General features: G+C 44.1%; 2 protein-coding genes across 10 annotated transcripts in view; one reads left to right on the top strand and one right to left on the bottom strand.

Annotated features, from left to right (window-relative positions):
- Positions 1-9,183, top strand: part of LOC112228202 (transcription factor 7-like 2) — an 86,126-nt gene extending 76,943 nt beyond the window's left edge. For 4 of the 9 annotated variants that reach the window (XM_024393308.2, XM_024393312.2, XM_024393311.2 and 1 more), the window contains 3 exons: positions 5,605-5,653; positions 6,093-6,165; positions 7,257-9,183. In XM_024393308.2, the coding sequence (XP_024249076.2) occupies positions 5,605-5,653; positions 6,093-6,165; positions 7,257-7,470 (336 nt within the window). In that variant the 3' untranslated portion in view covers positions 7,471-9,183. Of the gene's footprint in view, positions 1-5,604; positions 5,654-6,092; positions 6,166-7,233 lie in introns of all 9 variants that reach the window. The other 5 variants (XM_024393315.2, XM_024393313.2, XM_024393316.2 and 2 more) reach the window with 3 other exon arrangements.
- A 45-nt stretch (positions 9,184-9,228) lies between these two features.
- LOC112228203 (S-phase kinase-associated protein 1) lies at positions 9,229-18,903 on the bottom strand. Its single transcript, XM_024393321.2, has 6 exons — positions 18,746-18,903; positions 17,890-17,986; positions 17,654-17,727; positions 16,545-16,688; positions 15,277-15,417; positions 9,229-9,887 (listed from the first exon to the last, which is right to left on the bottom strand). Exons 2-6 carry the CDS (start codon positions 17,984-17,986, stop codon positions 9,852-9,854), a joined length of 492 nt encoding a protein of 163 aa, XP_024249089.1. The 5' UTR covers positions 18,746-18,903; the 3' UTR covers positions 9,229-9,851.
- Positions 18,904-19,564: the final 661 nt, after the last annotated feature.

Below are 19,564 nucleotides of genomic sequence, written 5' to 3'. Positions count from 1 at the left end.
CTGACTCTGTGTGTGTCTGGTTGTGTTTCCCCTACTGACTCTGTGTGTGTCTGGTTGTGTTTCCCCTACTGACTCTGTGTGTGTCTGGTTGTGTTTCCCCTACTGACTCTCTGTGTGTCTGGTTGTGTTTCCCCTACTGACTCTCTGTGTGTCTGGTTGTGTTTCCCCTACTGACTCTGTGTGTGTCTGGTTGTGTTTCCCCTACTGACTCTGTGTGTGTCTGGTTGTGTTTCCCCTACTGACTCTGTGTGTGTCTGGTTGTGTTTCCCCTACTGACTCTGTGTGTGTCTGGTTGTGTTTCCCCTACTGACTCTGTGTGTGTCTGGTTGTGTTTCCCCTACTGACTCTGTGTGTGTCTGGTTGTGTTTCCCCTACTGACTCTCTGTGTGTCTGGTTGTGTTTCCCCTACTGACTCTGTGTGTGTCTGGTTGTGTTTCCCCTACTGACTCTCTGTGTGTGTCTGGTTGTGTTTCCCCCCCTACTGACTCTCTGTGTGTCTGGTTGTGTTTCCCCCTACTGACTCTGTGTGTGTCTGGTTGTGTTTCCCCTACTGACTCTCTGTGTGTCTGGTTGTGTTTCCCCTACTGACTCTCTGTGTGTCTGGTTGTGTTTCCCCTACTGACTCTGTGTGTGTCTGGTTGTGTTTCCCCTACTGACTCTGTGTGTGTCTGGTTGTGTTTCCCCTACTGACTCTCTGTGTGTCTGGTTGTGTTTCCCCTACTGACTCTGTGTGTGTCTGGTTGTGTTTCCCCCTACTGACTCTCTGTGTGTCTGGTTGTGTTTCCCCTACTGACTCTCTGTGTGTCTGGTTGTGTTTCCCCTACTGACTCTGTGTGTGTCTGGTTGTGTTTCCCCTACTGACTCTGTGTGTGTCTGGTTGTGTTTCCCCTACTGACTCTGTGTGTGTCTGGTTGTGTTTCCCCTACTGACTCTCTGTGTGTCTGGTTGTGTTTCCCCTACTGACTCTCTGTGTGTCTGGTTGTGTTTCCCCTACTGACTCTGTGTGTGTCTGGTTGTGTTTCCCCTACTGACTCTGTGTGTGTCTGGTTGTGTTTCCCCTACTGACTCTGTGTGTGTCTGGTTGTGTTTCCCCTACTGACTCTGTGTGTGTCTGGTTGTGTTTCCCCTACTGACTCTGTGTGTGTCTGGTTGTGTTTCCCCTACTGACTCTGTGTGTGTCTGGTTGTGTTTCCCCTACTGACTCTGTGTGTGTCTGGTTGTGTTTCCCCTACTGACTCTGTGTGTGTCTGGTTGTGTTTCCCCTACTGACTCTGTGTTGTGTTTCCCCTACTGACTCTGTGTGTGTCTGGTTGTGTTTCCCCTACTGACTCTCTGTGTGTCTGGTTGTGTTTCCCCTACTGACTCTCTGTGTGTCTGGTTGTGTTTCCCCTACTGACTCTGTGTGTGTCTGGTTGTGTTTCCCCTACTGACTCTGTGTGTGTCTGGTTGTGTTTCCCCTACTGACTCTCTGTGTGTCTGGTTGTGTTTCCCCTACTGACTCTGTGTGTGTCTGGTTGTGTTTCCCCTACTGACTCTCTGTGTGTCTGGTTGTGTTTCCCCTACTGACTCTGTGTGTGTCTGGTTGTGTTTCCCTACTGACTCTGTGTGTGTTTGGTTGTGTTTCCCCTACTGACTCTGTGTGTGTCTGGTTGTGTTTCCCCTACTGACTCTGTGTGTGTCTGGTTGTGTTTCCCCTACTGACTCTCTGTGTGTCTGGTTGTGTTTCCCCTACTGACTCTCTGTGTGTCTGGTTGTGTTTCCCCTACTGACTCTGTGTGTGTCTGGTTGTGTTTCCCCTACTGACTCTGTGTGTGTCTGGTTGTGTTTCCCCTACTGACTCTGTGTGTGTCTGGTTGTGTTTCCCCTACTGACTCTGTGTGTGTCTGGTTGTGTTTCCCCTACTGACTCTGTGTGTGTCTGGTTGTGTTTCCCCTACTGACTCTGTGTGTGTCTGGTTGTGTTTCCCCTACTGACTCTGTGTGTGTCTGGTTGTGTTTCCCCTACTGACTCTGTGTGTGTCTGGTTGTGTTTCCCCTACTGACTCTGTGTGTGTCTGGTTGTGTTTCCCCTACTGACTCTCTGTGTGTCTGGTTGTGTTTCCCCTACTGACTCTCTGTGTGTCTGGTTGTGTTTCCCCTACTGACTCTCTGTGTGTCTGGTTGTGTTTCCCCTACTGACTCTCTGTGTGTCTGGTTGTGTTTCCCCTACTGACTCTCTGTGTGTCTGGTTGTGTTTCCCCTACTGACTCTCTGTGTGTCTGGTTGTGTGTCTGGTTGTTTCCCCTACTGACTCTCTGTGTGTCTGGTTGTGTTTCCCCTACTGACTCTCTGTGTGTCTGGTTGTGTTTCCCCTACTGACTCTCTGTGTGTCTGGTTGTGTGTCTGGTGTGTTTCCCCTACTGACTCTCTGTGTGTCTGGTTGTGTTTCCCCTACTGACTCTCTGTGTGTCTGGTTGTGTTTCCCCTACTGACTCTCTGTGTGTCTGGTTGTGTGTCTGGTTGTTTCCCCTACTGACTCTCTGTGTGTCTGGTTGTGTTTCCCCTACTGACTCTCTGTGTGTCTGGTTGTGTTTCCCCTACTGACTCTCTGTGTGTCTGGTTGTGTTTCCCCTACTGACTCTCTGTGTGTCTGGTTGTGTTTCCCCTACTGACTCTGTGTGTCTGGTTGTGTTTCCCCTACTGACTCTCTGTGTGTCTGGTTGTGTTTCCCCCTACTGACTCTCTGTGTGTCTGGTTGTGTTTCCCCTACTGACTCTGTGTGTGTCTGGTTGTGTTTCCCCTACTGACTCTCTGTGTGTCTGGTTGTGTTTCCCCTACTGACTCTGTGTGTGTCTGGTTGTGTTTCCCCTACTGACTCTCTGTGTGTCTGGTTGTGTTTCCCCTACTGACTCTGTGTGTGTCTGGTTGTGTTTCCCCTACTGACTCTGTGTGTGTCTGGTTGTGTTTCCCCTACTGACTCTGTGTGTGTCTGGTTGTGTTTCCCCTACTGACTCTCTGTGTGTCTGGTTGTGTTTCCCCTACTGACTCTCTGTGTGTCTGGTTGTGTTTCCCCTACTGACTCTCTGTGTGTCTGGTTGTGTTTCCCCTACTGACTCTGTGTGTGTCTGGTTGTGTTTCCCCTACTGACTCTGTGTGTGTCTGGTTGTGTTTCCCCTACTGACTCTGTGTGTGTCTGGTTGTGTTTCCCCTACTGACTCTGTGTGTGTCTGGTTGTGTTTCCCCTACTGACTCTGTGTGTGTCTGGTTGTGTTTCCCCTACTGACTCTGTGTGTGTCTGGTTGTGTTTCCCCTTCTGACTCTGTGTGTGTCTGGTTGTGTTTCCCCTACTGACTCTGTGTGTGTCTGGTTGTGTTTCCCCTACTGACTCTGTGTGTGTCTGGTTGTGTTTCCCCTACTGACTCTCTGTGTGTCTGGTTGTGTTTCCCCTACTGACTCTCTCTGTGTGTCTGGTCTGTGTTTCCCCTACTGACTCTGTGTGTCTGGTTGTGTTTCCCCTACTGACTCTCTGTGTGTCTGGTTGTGTTTCCCCTACTGACTCTCTGTGTGTCTGGTTGTGTTTCCCCTACTGACTCTGTGTGTGTCTGGTTGTGTTTCCCCTACTGACTCTCTGTGTGTCTGGTTGTGTTTCCCCTACTGACTCTGTGTGTGTCTGGTTGTGTTTCCCATACTGACTCTGTGTGTGTTTGGTTGTGTTTCCCCTACTGACTCTGTGTGTGTCTGGTTGTGTTTCCCCTACTGACTCTGTGTGTGTCTGGTTGTGTTTCCCCTACTGACTCTCTGTGTGTCTGGTTGTGTTTCCCCTACTGACTCTCTGTGTGTCTGGTTGTGTTTCCCCTACTGACTCTGTGTGTGTCTGGTTGTGTTTCCCCTACTGACTCTGTGTGTGTCTGGTTGTGTTTCCCCTACTGACTCTGTGTGTGTCTGGTTGTGTTTCCCCTACTGACTCTGTGTGTGTCTGGTTGTGTTTACTGACTCCCTACTGACTCTGTGTGTGTCTGGTTGTGTTTCCCCTACTGACTCTGTGTGTGTCTGGTTGTGTTTCCCCTACTGACTCTGTGTGTCTGGTTGTGTTTCCCCTACTGACTCTGTGTGTGTCTGGTTGTGTTTCCCCTACTGACTCTGTGTGTGTCTGGTTGTGTTTCCCCTACTGACTCTCTGTGTGTCTGGTTGTGTTTCCCCTACTGACTCTGTGTGTGTCTGGTTGTGTTTCCCCTACTGACTCTCTGTGTGTCTGGTTGTGTTTCCCCTACTGACTCTCTGTGTGTCTGGTTGTGTTTCCCCTACTGACTCTCTGTGTGTCTGGTTGTGTTTCCCCTACTGACTCTCTGTGTGTCTGGTTGTGTTTCCCCTACTGACTCTCTGTGTGTCTGGTTGTGTTTCCCCTACTGACTCTCTGTGTGTCTGGTTGTGTTTCCCCTACTGACTCTCTGTGTGTCTGGTTGTGTGTCTGGTTGTTTCCCCTACTGACTCTCTGTGTGTCTGGTTGTGTTTCCCCTACTGACTCTCTGTGTGTCTGGTTGTGTTTCCCCTACTGACTCTCTGTGTGTCTGGTTGTGTGTCTGGTTGTTTCCCCTACTGACTCTCTGTGTGTCTGGTTGTGTTTCCCCTACTGACTCTCTGTGTGTCTGGTTGTGTTTCCCCTACTGACTCTCTGTGTGTCTGGTTGTGTGTCTGGTTGTTTCCCCTACTGACTCTCTGTGTGTCTGGTTGTGTTTCCCCTACTGACTCTCTGTGTGTCTGGTTGTGTTTCCCCTACTGACTCTGTGTGTGTCTGGTTGTGTTTCCCCTACTGACTCTCTGTGTGTCTGGTTGTGTTTCCCCTACTGACTCTGTGTGTGTCTGGTTGTGTTTCCCCTACTGACTCTCTGTGTGTCTGGTTGTGTTTCCCCTACTGACTCTCTGTGTGTCTGGTTGTGTTTCCCCTACTGACTCTGTGTGTGTCTGGTTGTGTTTCCCCTACTGACTCTCTGTGTGTCTGGTTGTGTTTCCCCTACTGACTCTGTGTGTGTCTGGTTGTGTTTCCCCTACTGACTCTGTGTGTGTCTGGTTGTGTTTCCCCTACTGACTCTGTGTGTGTCTGGTTGTGTTTCCCCTACTGACTCTGTGTGTGTCTGGTTGTGTTTCCCCTACTGACTCTCTGTGTGTCTGGTTGTGTTTCCCCTACTGACTCTGTGTGTGTCTGGTTGTGTTTCCCCTACTGACTCTCTGTGTGTCTGGTTGTGTTTCCCCTACTGACTCTCTGTGTGTCTGGTTGTGTTTCCCCTACTGACTCTCTGTGTGTCTGGTTGTGTTTCCCCTACTGACTCTCTGTGTGTCTGGTTGTGTTTCCCCTACTGACTCTCTGTCTGTCTGGTTGTGTTTCCCCTACTGACTCTGTGTGTCTGGTTGTGTTTCCCCTACTGACTCTCTGTGTGTCTGGTTGTGTTTCCCCTACTGACTCTGTGTGTGTCTGGTTGTGTTTCCCCTACTGACTCTGTGTGTGTCTGGTTGTGTTTCCCCTACTGACTCTGTGTGTGTCTGGTTGTGTTTCCCCTACTGACTCTCTGTGTGTCTGGTTGTGTTTCCCCTACTGACTCTCTGTGTGTCTGGTTGTGTGTTCCAACAGGGCAAGAAGAAGAGAAGAAAAAGAGAGAAGCAGCAGGACTCCTCAGCAGGTAATGTCCTCTCTATCTCTTCTCTACCAAACTCCTGGACCAACCCTGAGCTTCAATACGATATACTTCTATTCAACCCTTTATTCTATCGCTTGAAACAACTTTCCTGGTCCCCTAGCCGTACCCACGTCTATTATTGGTTTGTACTCTGACTGGGTCACTGAAACTCTAACTAACAGAGTGTGAAAGCTTTTCCTCTCCTCTCTAATGGCCTGTGTCCTGAATGGAGTCCTGCTCCATCTACTCTGTTCTGGCTCCTACTCAGTAATTGGGCACTAACAGTCTGATTTGATGGCGTTCTGATTTACCATCTCTGTCAATGCTTCAACTTCTGCCCTGACCTCTTGATCTGATCTCTCTCTCCATCACCCTCTCTCTCTTTCTTCATCTCCTTCTCTTTCACAACTTATTTTGTGTGCGCATGCTGCCTTGTGCTCAGACCCTGGCTCTCCTAAGAAATGCAGAGCTCGCTTCGGCCTCAACCAACAAACGGACTGGTGCGGTCCCTGCAGGTGTGTATCTCTTGGTCTGCTACCTCTCTCTCCCTCCTCTGTGAGCACGCCTCAGCCCCCTGCTGTGCTCCGCTCTGCATGCACTCATCTCACTAACCTGTTTTGTGACCCACATTGCCCCCTACAGGTAGAGAACCCCGGCAGGGGGGGGGAGCTAAAGCTGCTTTACTGGCTGGTGATGGGGTGTCTCCTCAGGGATTGGTGGGTGATGCTGATCAAAGGAAGGTGGGAGGGGTCCTGTATGTCTGAGAGGAGAAAGAGGTTTCACACAGAGATGCTCTCTGCTTAAAACAGCCATTTCTTGGTTATGCTATTGGTGGAAATGACAAAGCAGTGGATGGAGGTTGGGTCATGCTCATCATCAGCACCTTTTTTACCAACTCAATCTGTTAACATCAGTGTAGAGGTGTGAAGAAAGCCTGCCACTCCCCTCAACTCCATCATGCCAGTGTCTTCCCCACCACGCTGTCACATCATGGAAATCTCCTTACCACTGTGTGTGTGTGTTGCGAGAGAACAAAGGGAGGCGAATGTGGTTAGTTCGAATCCTGATCACCGCAGATGAACGCACTCTCTTGCACATGCACCGCTGCTCTGCACTTTGATAGCATTTCTCATGCTCATCTGCCCTCAACTTTCTCCATTCATGTGGTCAGGCAGTGCAGCTTTTGATGGTGAACTCTGACATTTAGAATCGCTCTCCCTCCCTCCCTCTCTCTCTCTAAATATGTCCTCGCGCCTTTACTTGCGGTGGCACCAAGTGACTCACGTTATATTCTGGTAATGATCATGAGATAAGGTGTGCTACTTTGGTTTTGCATTTGGTTGAAGAAGAGGCAAACAGCTGCTGTTTGTTAACAATTAAGCTTAGAACACAACATTTATAATGTTCATTACAACAACTACAAAAATCAAGGAAATGGCATTGAATTATCTATACATATTCAGTGGTATTCAATGGATTTGCAGTTAAATATCTCTCGGCTTGACCGAAAACTCAATTCAATCATGTTGAAAACAGTAAAAAGTTCATTCTGGTGACACTTTGCATCCACGCTTTATTCACAGATAACTCTCTTGACTGTTCCTAGGAGGAAAAAGAAGTGCATTCGATACCTTCAAGGAGGATGGTGCACCAGCCCCACTTCTTCCGATGGAAGCGCTATAGACTCGCCCCTCTCCCCCGTTGACGGCCCCCTCAGCCTGCTTCCCCCTTGCATAACCCCCTGCACCTCCTGCCCAGCAAACACACACCTCTTATCCTCTCAAAATCCACAACCACAGAACTGTCTTTCAAAGCTTTAATAGAATCATCCCAACAGCACGACAATATCCATCATCATCATGACTGTACCCTGCCCAAGTCTCACTAGCCAGCAGCCTCACCTGCCCTGTCCCCTCACACTGCCTCCCACCATTCCAACACACAGACACAACCCAACCCAATCAGGACCAGACCTGGAGTGGGAAGCAGCACACTGGAGACAGACCTTCACCACAAATATCCCCAAACAACAAGGGAGCCAACGAGTCTGGGAGAGGATCAAGGATGACATTCACATCAATATGACTGACTGACACATGACTGATTTATTAAGTGCTCATGTCATTTTCACATTGCTGTACTGAAGGCAGTACTGTATGTACAGGGATGATTGCTTCTATTCAAACTGCCTCAAGTCAAATTGATTCCTTTTCCAAAGATTTTTACAGAGTACTGTGCTCCTCCTTTTCATAAGACTTACATTCAGATGTGTCAAAGGAACCTTTTCCAACATATAGTATTTATATTGATTAACAATGTGGTATAAGGTAGAAATTATATATTTTTTCGCTGAGTAAACATGTCTCCCCTTGGAGATAATCATCTCTATGTTATATTCATTTGTTTTAGGCACTTCCTGCTTGTCAGTTAAATTCTTGAGATACATTATTTTGATGTAGGTTTCTCACACAGAATTACAACATTCTTGGTGTTTGTTCATATGGATGCAGTTATATAACAAAAAAACAAGGCAACAGTAAACATGTCACCCCCACGAATGATTCAGTGCCCCCCCCAGGTAGTGGCAACAATTAGAACGTATTTTCTGTGTATTCATTTTTTATTTTTTTTGTAATAATTATCCTTCGCTGTATGTAATGGACCGAGCTTATAGGTTCTAATGGGAAACGTGTTGCTCATAAGGAGATGCATATATGTAAAAAAGAAATGACTGTGGCTCAAACGGGACAGGACATATGCTTGTTTAAAGTTTGGAAATTTAGTTGATTACTATAGTGGCCCCCTTGGGCCAATCTGTCATTTTGTAAATGCCAGATCTCTATGGCAAGACGCATCATTCACCCAGGTTCTGTAAAAAACGAGCCAGTGGTGTCAGATATCGCAGGACTAATGTACGGATGTAGACAACGCCAGATAGATTTCATCAAGGGGGACAATACATTCAGCAGTCTCTGGACTGCCTCACAACGAATGAACGTTCTGCTATTCTGTAAACTAAAGACCAAATGGGTACCATATTTCATTGTGTTGTAAAGTTTTATAAATGTTGAATTCCCTCTATAAATAAACTTTTATGTTATGTAAAGGGTTTTAAAAGTTCTGTTTAGTCCCTCAACCATTTCTGAAGCAATACATGTTTTTTTACGTTTTCCTTCTCAGAGAAAATGCATTTTGTGGATAAGTTTTGCATTAGCTTTGCCTTTCCTTGAAGTTACCACAGATGTCATTTTCAGTGTGTGCATGTTCCACCTAAGTGTACCAAAAATACAGGTGAAAAAACAATGGTTAATTTACTGCTTGCAAGCATTAAACTGCTTCCATTGGAGATACTATAGGCTGATAGTCCATAAGATGCTAAAGCTACCACACAGCTCATATCAAAAAATGACCACAGGAAAAAGTTGTGTACTAAACAGTCCACCTTTTGTATTTGTTTTTAACACATTGAACGACTTCTGCTCTCGATGTAATACTCATTTTTGTTTTGTGTATTAAAGTATTTTGAAAATCTGGATCAGTCTCCTTACTATTTCACATCAGATGAACAAACAATCACAAACAGCAGACAGACATTCTTTTAATTAATTTACTTACTCCTGGAATTGAATAGTAATCCTAAATGTCATTTATAGAGCAGAACTGATTAAAGATTCCAATCCAAATAGGTAAATACCATAAGTTGTGTGAAAGACAGCACACACACACTTCAACAAGTATTTCCAGTCCAGGACATTTCACACATTTACCCCCACTTCAAATGTCCTATTAACGCTCGTCTCCCTAAGATGATGTTAAAACACCGACACAGAAGAGGCTGCGATTACAAAATTCAGTATTGAGCCATCATTTCAGTTGACTCAACAAAAAAAAGATGTAAACATGTTCATTAAAAAAATACTATAGCAATTGAAAACGGGGAGAACGGTGCAGCTACTCTAGAAATTGGAAAGAAAACCCAGAACCCAGACTCGTGAATATAAAGTGAAGTAAAATGTGTAAAAACATGAAATAGCTATTTTTATTATTTCGCACCATACAAGCAATGGAAATGGTCATGCTATGAGTACACGGGGGGAGGTCTGTCACTAATAGACTAAATGTAATATTAACAAGTATGAACAACGCAGTGCAACCAATTACTGGAACAATCCTTTCAGTGTGTTAGTGTTGGAAGACTCCTCTATTTCTCTTCACACCACTGGTTCTCCTTGCGTACCTGAGGGGGGAGACAATGGAAAGGCAACACAGAGTGTCACAGCAGTCAGCTGCATAATATCACAAGAGCTCTGTGTTCAGGACTGAGGCTATGACCCAAATGGCACCCTATTCCTTTTATAGTGCACTACGGGCTCTGGTCAAATCAAAAGTAATGCGCTGTATAGACTAGAATAGTATAGAGAAGGTATTTCCAAACTGGGGTACGCAAATTATATATTTTTTAAAATGAATACTTCACATTTTCAAACAGTACATTTATATTTTCCAACAGGGCTATACATGTGGTTCTCGCCTGAGTAGCCTCGTTTCACTGCCAAAAATAAAAATTAAACCATCTAGTGTTCAGTGAAATAACAGCACAATGTCAAATACAGGTAGCCTAGTCAATTAATTACCATCCAACCACATTAACTGTTACTCTCTCACTGGAAACCTCCACTCTTGCGCAGACATTCAGAAACGAAGCATACCATTTAAAAAATGAAGCCACGTGAGTTTAAGTGAGGATAAAGACGACTTCCGAGTTGTAAGACATGTATAAAAGCAACAGATACCATTCATTAGAAGGGGCTAGAAACGTCTTATATAGTGAGCTACCGAGTGGCTAGGATAGGCAAGCCCCATACTATTGGAGGACTTCATTCTTCCTGCTACCGCAGATATGGCTGGAACAATGCTGGAGGAAAAGGCCCCAAAAAACTATACAGACAATTCCTTCATTAAACAACACTGTTTCACAACTCATCAGTGACATGGCAGGAGATGTTTTGAAACAATTACTACTTCGCGTACAAGCCAGTGAATTATATGTGTTACAGCTGGATGTGTCAACAGACGTGGCGGGCCTGGCACAGCTCCTGGTGTACAGTCGTGGCCAAAAGTTTTGAGAATTACACAAATATTAATTTTCACAAAGTCTGCTGCTTCAGTGTCTTTAGAAATTGTCAGATGTTACTATGGAATACTGAAGTATAATTACAAGCATTTCATAAGTGTCAAAGGCTTTGATTGACAATTACATGAAGTAGATGCAAAGAGTCAATATTTGCAGTGTTGACCCTTCTCTTTCAAGAACTCTGCAATCCGCCCTGGCATGCTGTCAATTCACTTCTGGGCCACATCCTGACTGATGGGAGCCCATTCTTGAATAATCAATGCTTGGAGTTTGTCAGAATTTGTGGGGTTTTGTTTGTCCACCCGCCTCTTGAGAATTGACCACAAGTTCTCAATGGGATTAACATGTGGGGAGTATCCTAGCCATGGACCCAAAATATCAATGTTTTTTTCCCCGCGCCACTTAGTTATCATTTTACTCCGTGCAGGAAAAGGCATTGTTCATCACCAAACTGTTCCTGGATGGTTGGGGAGAAGTTGCTCTCGGAGGATGTGTTGGTATCATTCTTTATTCATGGCTGTGTTCTCAGGCAAAATTGTGAGTTAGCCCACTCCCTTGGCTGAGAAGCAACCCCACACATGAATGGTCTCAGGATGCTTTACTGTTGGCATGACACAGCACTAATGGTAGCGCTCACCTTGTCTTCTCCGGACAAGCTTTTTTCCGGATGCCCCAAACAATCGGAAAGGGGATGCATCAGAGAAAATGACTTTACCCCAGTCCTCAACAGTCCAATCCCTGTACCTTTTGCACAATATCAGTCTGTTCCTGATGTTTTTCCTGGAGAGAAGTGGTTTCTTTGCTGCCCTTCTTGACACCAGGCCATCCTCCAAAAGTTTGCTGGACTTTCTTGGGCACCCTGAAGCCTTCTTCACAACAATTGAACCACTCTCCTTGAAGTTCTTGATGATCCGATAAATTGTTAATTTAGGGGCAATCTTACTGGCAGCAATATCCTTGCCTGTGAAACACTTTTTGTGCAAAGCAATGATGACAGCACGTGTTTCCTTGCAGGTAACCATGGTTGACAGAGGAAGAATAATGATTCCAAGCACCACCCTCCTTTTGAAGCTTCCAGCCTGTTATTCAAACTCAATCAGCATGACAGAGTGATCTCCAGCCTTGTCCTCGTCAACACTCACACCTGTGTTAACGAGAGAATCACTGACATGTCAGCTGGTCTTTTTGTGGCAGGGCTGAAATGCAGTGGAAATGTTTTTTGGGGGGATTCATTTAGTTTGCATGGCAAATAGGGACTTTGCAATTAATTGAAATTCATCTGATCAATCTTCATAACATTCTGGAGTATATGCAAATTGCCATCATACAAACTGAGGCAGCAGACTGAAAATTAATATTTGTGTCATTCTCAAAACTTTTGGCCACGACTGTACAGTTGAAGTCGGAAGTTTACATACACTTAGGTTGGAGTCATTAAAACTTGTTTTTCAACCACTCCACAATTTTTTTGTTAACAAACTATAGTTTTGGAAAGTCAGATAGGACATCTACTTTGTGCATGACAAGTAATTTTCCAACAATTGTTTACAGACAGATTATTCCACTTATAATTCACTATCACAATTCCAGTGGGCCAGAAGTGTACTACATACACTAAGTTGACTGTGCCTTTAAATTATGTTATGGCTTTAGAAGCTTCTGATAGGCTAATTGACATCATTTGAGTCAATTGGAGGTGTACCTGTGGATGTATTTCAAGGCCTACCTTCAAACTCAGTGCCTCTTTGCTTGACATCATGGGAAAATCAAAAGAAATCAGCCAAGAACTCAGAAAAGAATTGTGGACCTCTACAAGTCTGGTTCATCCATGGGAACAATTTCCAAATGCCTGAAGGTACCACATTCATCTGTACAAACAATAGTACGCAAGTATAAACACCATGGGACCACACCGCCGTCATACCGCTCAGGAAGGAGACGCATTCTGTCTCCTAGAGATAAACGTAATTTGGTGTGAAAAGTGCAAATCAATCCCAGAACAACAGCAAAAGGACCTTGTGAAGATGCTGGAGGAAACGGGTACAATATCAACATAACCTGAAAGGCCGCTCAGCAAGGAAGAAGCCACTGCTCCAAAACCGCCATAAAAAAGCCAGACTACGGTATGCAACTGCAAATGGGGACGAAGATCGTACTTTTTGGAGAAATGTCCTCTGGTCTGATGAAACAAAAATAGAACTGTTTGGCCATAATGACCATTGTTATGTTTGGAAGAAAAAGGGGGATGCTTGCAAGCCGAAGAACACCATCCCAACCGTGAAGCACGGGGGTGGCAGCAACATGTTGTGGGGGCGCTTTGCTGCAGGAGGGACTGGTGCACTTCACAAAATAGATGGCATCATGAGGTAGGAAAGTTATGTGGATATATTGAAACAACATCTCAAGACATGTCAGGAAGTTAAAGCTTGGTCGCAAATGGGTCTTCCAAATGGACAATGACCTCAAGCATACTTCCAAAGCTGTGGCAAAATGGCTTAAGGAAAACAAAGTCAAGGTATTGGAGTGGCCATGAAAGCCCTGACCTCAAGCCTATAGAAAATGTGGGCAGAACTGAAAAAGCATGTGTGAGCAAGGAGTCCTACAAACCTGACCCAGTTTACACCAGCTCTGTCAAGAGGAAAGGGCCAAAATTCACAAAACAATTTAAAAGGCAATGCTAGCAAATACTAATTGGGTGGACGTAAACTTCTGACCCACTGGGAATGTGATGTAAGAAATAAAAGCTTAAATAAATCACTCTACTATTATTCCAACATTTCACATTCTTAAAATAAAGTATTGATCCTAACTGACCTAAGCCAGGGAATTTTTACGAGGATTAAATGTCAAGAATTGTGAAGAACTTGAGTTTAAACGTATTTGGTTAAGATTCATGTAAACTTCCGACTTCAACTGTATGTCCGGTACGTTTATGGGGGGGTTCAATTAAGGAAGATATCCTCTTCTGGAAACCAGGACAACATGAGAGGATATTTTTTAAGACCTAGACAGCTTTGTGACATCAAATGGACTTTGGTGGTCAAGATGTGTTGGTATCTGTACTGATGGCGCAAAAGCCATGACAGGGAGTCATAGTGGAGTGGCGTGCAAGCAGTTGCTCCAGATGCCACTTGGGTACTCGGCAGCATCCACCGAGAGGCTCTTGCTGCCAAGGGAATGCCTGACAGCCTGAAAAAAGTTTTAGACACTACAGTGAAAATGGTTACCTTTGATAAAGCAAGGCCCCTGAACTCTCGTGTATTTTCTGCATCATGCAATGATATGGGCAGCGACCATGTAACACTTTTACAACATACAGAAGTGTGCTGGTTATCAAGAGGCAAAGTATTGACACATCTTTTTTAATTGAGAGATTAAGAGATGAGGTAAAAAAAAAAATGTTTTACTGACCATAATTTCTACTAGTCTGAACGCTTGCATGAGGAGTTTCTCACACGACTGGCCTACCTGGGTGATGTTTTTTCTCATCTGAATGATCTGAATCTAGGATTATAGGGACTCTGCAACTATATTCAATGTGCGGGACAAAATTGGGGCTATCATTAAGAAGTTGGAGCTCTTTTCTGTCTGCATTAACAAGGACAACACACAGGTCTTTCCATAATTATATGATTTTTTGTGTGCAAATGAACTCAAGCTTACGGACAATGTCAAATGTGATAAAGCGAAGCACCTGAGTGACTTGGGTACGCAATAACGCAGGTACTTTCCCAAAACGGATGACCCAAACAACTGGATTCGTTATCCCTTTCATGCCCTGCCTCCAGTCCACTTACCGATATCTGAACAAGAGAGCCCCATCGAAATTGCAACAAGCGGTTCAGTAAAAAATATAATTTAAATCAGAAGCCAGTGCCAGACTTCTGGATAGGGCTGCGCTCAGTGTCTTGCCTTGACTAATCACGGTGTTAAGACACTGATGCCCTTTGCAACCACGTACCTATGTGAGAGCGGATTCTCGGCCCTCGCTAGCATCAAAACATCAAGGCACAGACTGTGTGGAAAATTATTTAAGACAGACTCTCTCCAATACAACCCAACATTGCAGAGTTATGTACATCCTTTCAAGCACACCCTTCTCATTAACCTGTGGTGAGTTATTTACAATTTTTGATGAACAAATAAGGTTTTATTTGTATGATGGTTAAATAAAGAGCAAAATGATTGATTATATTGTTATTTGTGCCCTGGTCCTATAAGAGCTCTTTTGTCACTTCCCACAAGCCGGGTTGTGACAAAAACTCACACTCGTTATGTTTAAAAAATGTATCGTATAGTGTGTGTGTATGGCAGGCTTACAATGACAGCAAAAAACAACATTTGAGAGTGCGCTGACCCTGGTGCTAGAGGAGGTACGCAGCTGGAGGTTGAATGTTTGAAGGGGTACGAGACTATAAAAGTTTGGGAACCACTGGTAGAGAATAGAGTGCCATTTGGGAGGAGTCCTGAGAACCACAGAAGGTCTTATTACCTGGGCTTCCTCTTCCTCTGTGAAGTCATTTTTGATGTTGAACGTCTTCCTGATCTCCTCTGGGGTCTTTCCTTTGATCATGTTGGCCACCGTCTTGCAGGTGACATCTAGCAGTCCTTTGATGTCTAAATAGTTTGCAGCCTAAACATAAAATAAGATACAATTAAAAGAGAATGAGGATGAATGAAAGCAACTGCAAATGCTTTGACATGCCTGGCTTCCACGTGAACTATTTCAGCCCTAAACATGTAAACAGGTTTCAGGAGATGGGTCAAACCTGCTGCTCAAATTATATTATATATTATATTATATATTATTATATTATATACTTGTGTCACAGTTCCTAAAAGCCCCCAGCACTACAAAAATGTTTTGCACAATTCCTGAAAAATAACCAATGCATTAAGCATGCTTGTTTCATGTAATACACACATACCGGACTTCCTGAGCTGCATATAGATAGGAAAAGAAAACGCAGCCGCCTCCATATGTTTCAATGCAAAGCCAGCGGCAGATAAGCACCTTGACACTACCACAGGTAGGGGCTTCACCTGCCGCCCACATAGGGAATTTATTGGACGCTCAAGGTAAAAAAATAAAAAAAATAAAAAATGTTACTTTTGCCTCCCCTCATTGACCAATCAAATTACAGGGGCTGGATGCCTTTTTCTGTTTTTTTTGGGGGGGATAATCCAGAGGTATCATAACAGCCACTACTTGTACCACCAGAGTTTGATGCTTTATAAACTGGGCGGCGTCACCGGTGTTATTGACTCCCTGTGTGTAAGACCCTTTAGTAATTATAGGCCCCCTAATTATAACATGTGATTAAGCACCAACTTGTTACTCAAAGCACTTTACTAGTGCTGTACAACAGTATGTTCAGCGAGCTAACCATTGCCTAAATTAAATTCAAGATCTGAGACACTACCTCATTGTAAGTGGACAGGTGTCAAACTCTTTCTGTGAGTGGGAAAGGGGTTATCTAGCCAGTTGCACAAATGAATACATTCAACCGAAATGTGTCGTCCGCATTTAACCCAACCGCTCTGAATCAGAGGTGTGGGGGGCTGCCTTAATCGACATCCACGTCATCGGGCACCCGGGGAGCAGTTGTTGTGGTTGGGGTTTAACTGCCTTGCTCAAGGGCACAACAGCAGATTTTTCCACCTTGCCGGCTCGGGGATTCCAATCAGCAACTTCTTGGTTACTGGCCCAACACTCTTAACCGCTAGGCTACCTGTGAGTGGGAGGCGGTATGTACGCACTAGAATAAGTTCGAAGAGGGTCCCTTGGTCCACTTTGAGGAACTCCTGGTCCCAGACGGGTATGTCATCCGTCCTTTTCTCCTTGTTCTCGTCATCCTCGGGTGGAGGGGGATCATCTTTGTGGTGGGTGCACCACTGGATAACCTGTAGGGAGGAAAGTGAACAACAACCAGTCCAAGCACACTGAGCGAATCAACAGTCCGACATGCCATGCGTCCTTCTTCCATTCTGTCCCGTTTCAAAAGGCCTAAGTCGAGGAAGGAGGTCACAGAGCACACAGGAAAGTTTCTGTTTGGAGCTTCATGCTTCTGTCAGAGATAGAAATGCTATTCTACAGGTGTAAGCGCCAAACTGACAGCCATCAAGATTGGTTTTCCATTTTACTTGAACTTCAGGTTTCACCACAAGCCAGGCAGGACATTTAAGTTGTCTAACTATGCAAACACATTTCCCCAAACAAAATGTAATTCCCCCAAACAAAATTAGATCCATTAATTACATGGATACAGTTGCTGAACAAAGCAGCTTGTCTCTCAGTTGGAGAGACGCATATACACAAGACATTGTACAATTTGGCAGGGAGGAAATAACAAAAGTAAACTTTAGCACTGGTTGGATGGATGAAACACCTGATGCAGACAATCTCACCATTTCGTTTATAGTGATTATTAGAGGTGCTTTTGTTATGTTATACTCTTCAAATCATCCATGACCACATGAACTCTGGACTGTGGTGTTCATCCCTAAGGACAACTATCCCTACCATCAGCGTGGACTCTCACAATGCCTCCCACATAGGTAAGGATCTCTGTTACAGCTTTGAGACAATCCTTTTGTCTACAAGTTTAACTTTTATCGGTTTCTAATTGTGCCAAAATGTTGCACTTCTAGGAGAAAAGCCAAGCCTGGTTTGGGTTCAACTGAATTGTACCACTATGGATAGAATGAATGTACAATACAACAGAGAATGGAATTATTGATAATAAAGCAAGCTCTGGTTGGAGGCAGGCACTTTAATAAGGTTCTCCATGGCCATCTCCACACAGTTTACCTGTCCCTCAGTCCATTGCACGAAATATGGGATGTGTGACAGTGTCCACTCCACTTACCTTCTTGAGGATAGCCGCATTCACATTCGGGAGGGGGACTGGATCATCATCTCCTTCATCATCCATACCCAAATCTGTCAAAGACAACCATTAGACAAGTGCACACAGATGGTGCAAGACAGTTTTGATAAATGTATCTTACCGTCTGAACTACTGATAGCTATGTATGCTACGTCAATGATGTTCAACCTCATGTTACAAACGCATAACTACAGAGTGCATAGCTAGCTACATACCTTCCAGCATTGTCTTTATTGTCACAGACTGCTTTGCTATTTCCACATCCACCTCAAAGATCTCTCCATCTGAACTTTGCAGTTTAATTGTTGGCATCTGTAAAATAACAGGGAAACGGTTGTCAGCTTAAACGTTACCTATAGCAGAGTGATGACTAATATCGGGGGCCATAAAGTACATGTTATATCGCTAGGTGACACAGAGACCTACTTGGCTAACAAACCAAGTACCTAACAGTTAGCTGACGTTAGCGACATTAGTTAAGGTGGCTAGCTAATGTTAGCTAGAAGGCCATTTCCGTGGATGCTGTTAGCTACTAACGTTATCGTTCGCTAACTAGCGAAGTATCTTAACGCCAGTAGGTACCTAACGTTACCGAAACACTTGCTATGTCATTTTAAAACATGTTATGGTAGACATGTTACTTAGCTAGCTAACGGTAACAAGCTAATTCGCTAACTACCAGTTCACGCACTAACTTACTAGCTACCATTAGTATAGGTTGAATATTACATGAGCTAACCTCGATTCCAGCTAACGTTACTGTCTGGGCAACTGTCAACAAAAAAGGGAGTCTGAAGCAGTCCAATGCTGATATAAGATTGACTCAACGCTAGCTAGCGTTACGCGTAACATTTAACAATAATACTTTTTGGTAACAGTAACTGTTACTGCGAAGGACAGCCAGGAAACGAAGCTAACGCGGCTAGCTAACTCAGCGTCGTCAGCAAGGCCGTCTTACTTGCAACCATATTCAACCTATTTCCATTTAGCTAGACATACGAATAATACATTCAAAACACCAATTATTTCACAAAGACATAACTACATCATATGTAAATAGCCGTTACTTACTATGAACGTTTTAAAGCAAATTCAGATAATTATTTTTTTAAACGTCAACAGGGCCAGACCGAAGCACAGGCAGCCAGCGGACCTATATTAGACGGCCAGCCAGCTAAGCTTTCGCTTTGTCAAATGTGGGGAAGCAAATAAGTAGTCTTGTGATATGCCTGTACATTAGGAGTGATTTTCCCCATTTAGCTACATTAAAACAGAATTTCACCCAGTATCTATTTTTATGGTAATATGTTAATATCCTGTAACGTTAAATTTCAGTACATTTTTGCGTCCAAAATTTATAAAATTATATCTGCGCATGTTACAAGTTAATGCTGTAGGCTGTCAATGGTTCCAGCGTAATAAAACAAATCAGCGTAATTGTTTCACTCTTTGTGCAGTCCTATTGTTTGCCAAGTAGAAAATACGTTAATATATTTTTTGAACCCCATGTCAGTGATTGTTGGCTTACCCTTTTTTGGAACCTTATTTTAATAGTAGGTACCTTACAGCACTGATGGAAAGTATCTGTACTTCCCTATTTATATTTTTTTTACAACTTTTACATTATATACCTAAAGAAAATAAGGTATTTTTTTCCTGACACCCAAAAGTACTCGTTACATTTTGAATGCGTAGCATGACAGGAAAATTGTCAAATGTTTTTCATTTAATCAAGAAAACATCCCTAATCATCCGTATTGCCTCTGATCTGGCGGACTCACTAAACATGCTTTTTCTTTTATAAAATTGTCTTGAGCGTGAGAGATCGCCCCAGGCTAGCCGTAAATTTAAACAAAAATATGAAATTAGTGCCGTCTGTTTTACTTAATA

This window comes from Oncorhynchus tshawytscha, linkage group LG30 (genome assembly GCF_018296145.1).
Source record: "Oncorhynchus tshawytscha isolate Ot180627B linkage group LG30, Otsh_v2.0, whole genome shotgun sequence".
NCBI lineage: Eukaryota > Metazoa > Chordata > Actinopteri > Salmoniformes > Salmonidae > Oncorhynchus > Oncorhynchus tshawytscha.
The sequence above is the reverse complement of the archived record's forward strand: the minus strand, read 5'-3'. Positions and strand labels throughout refer to the sequence as shown.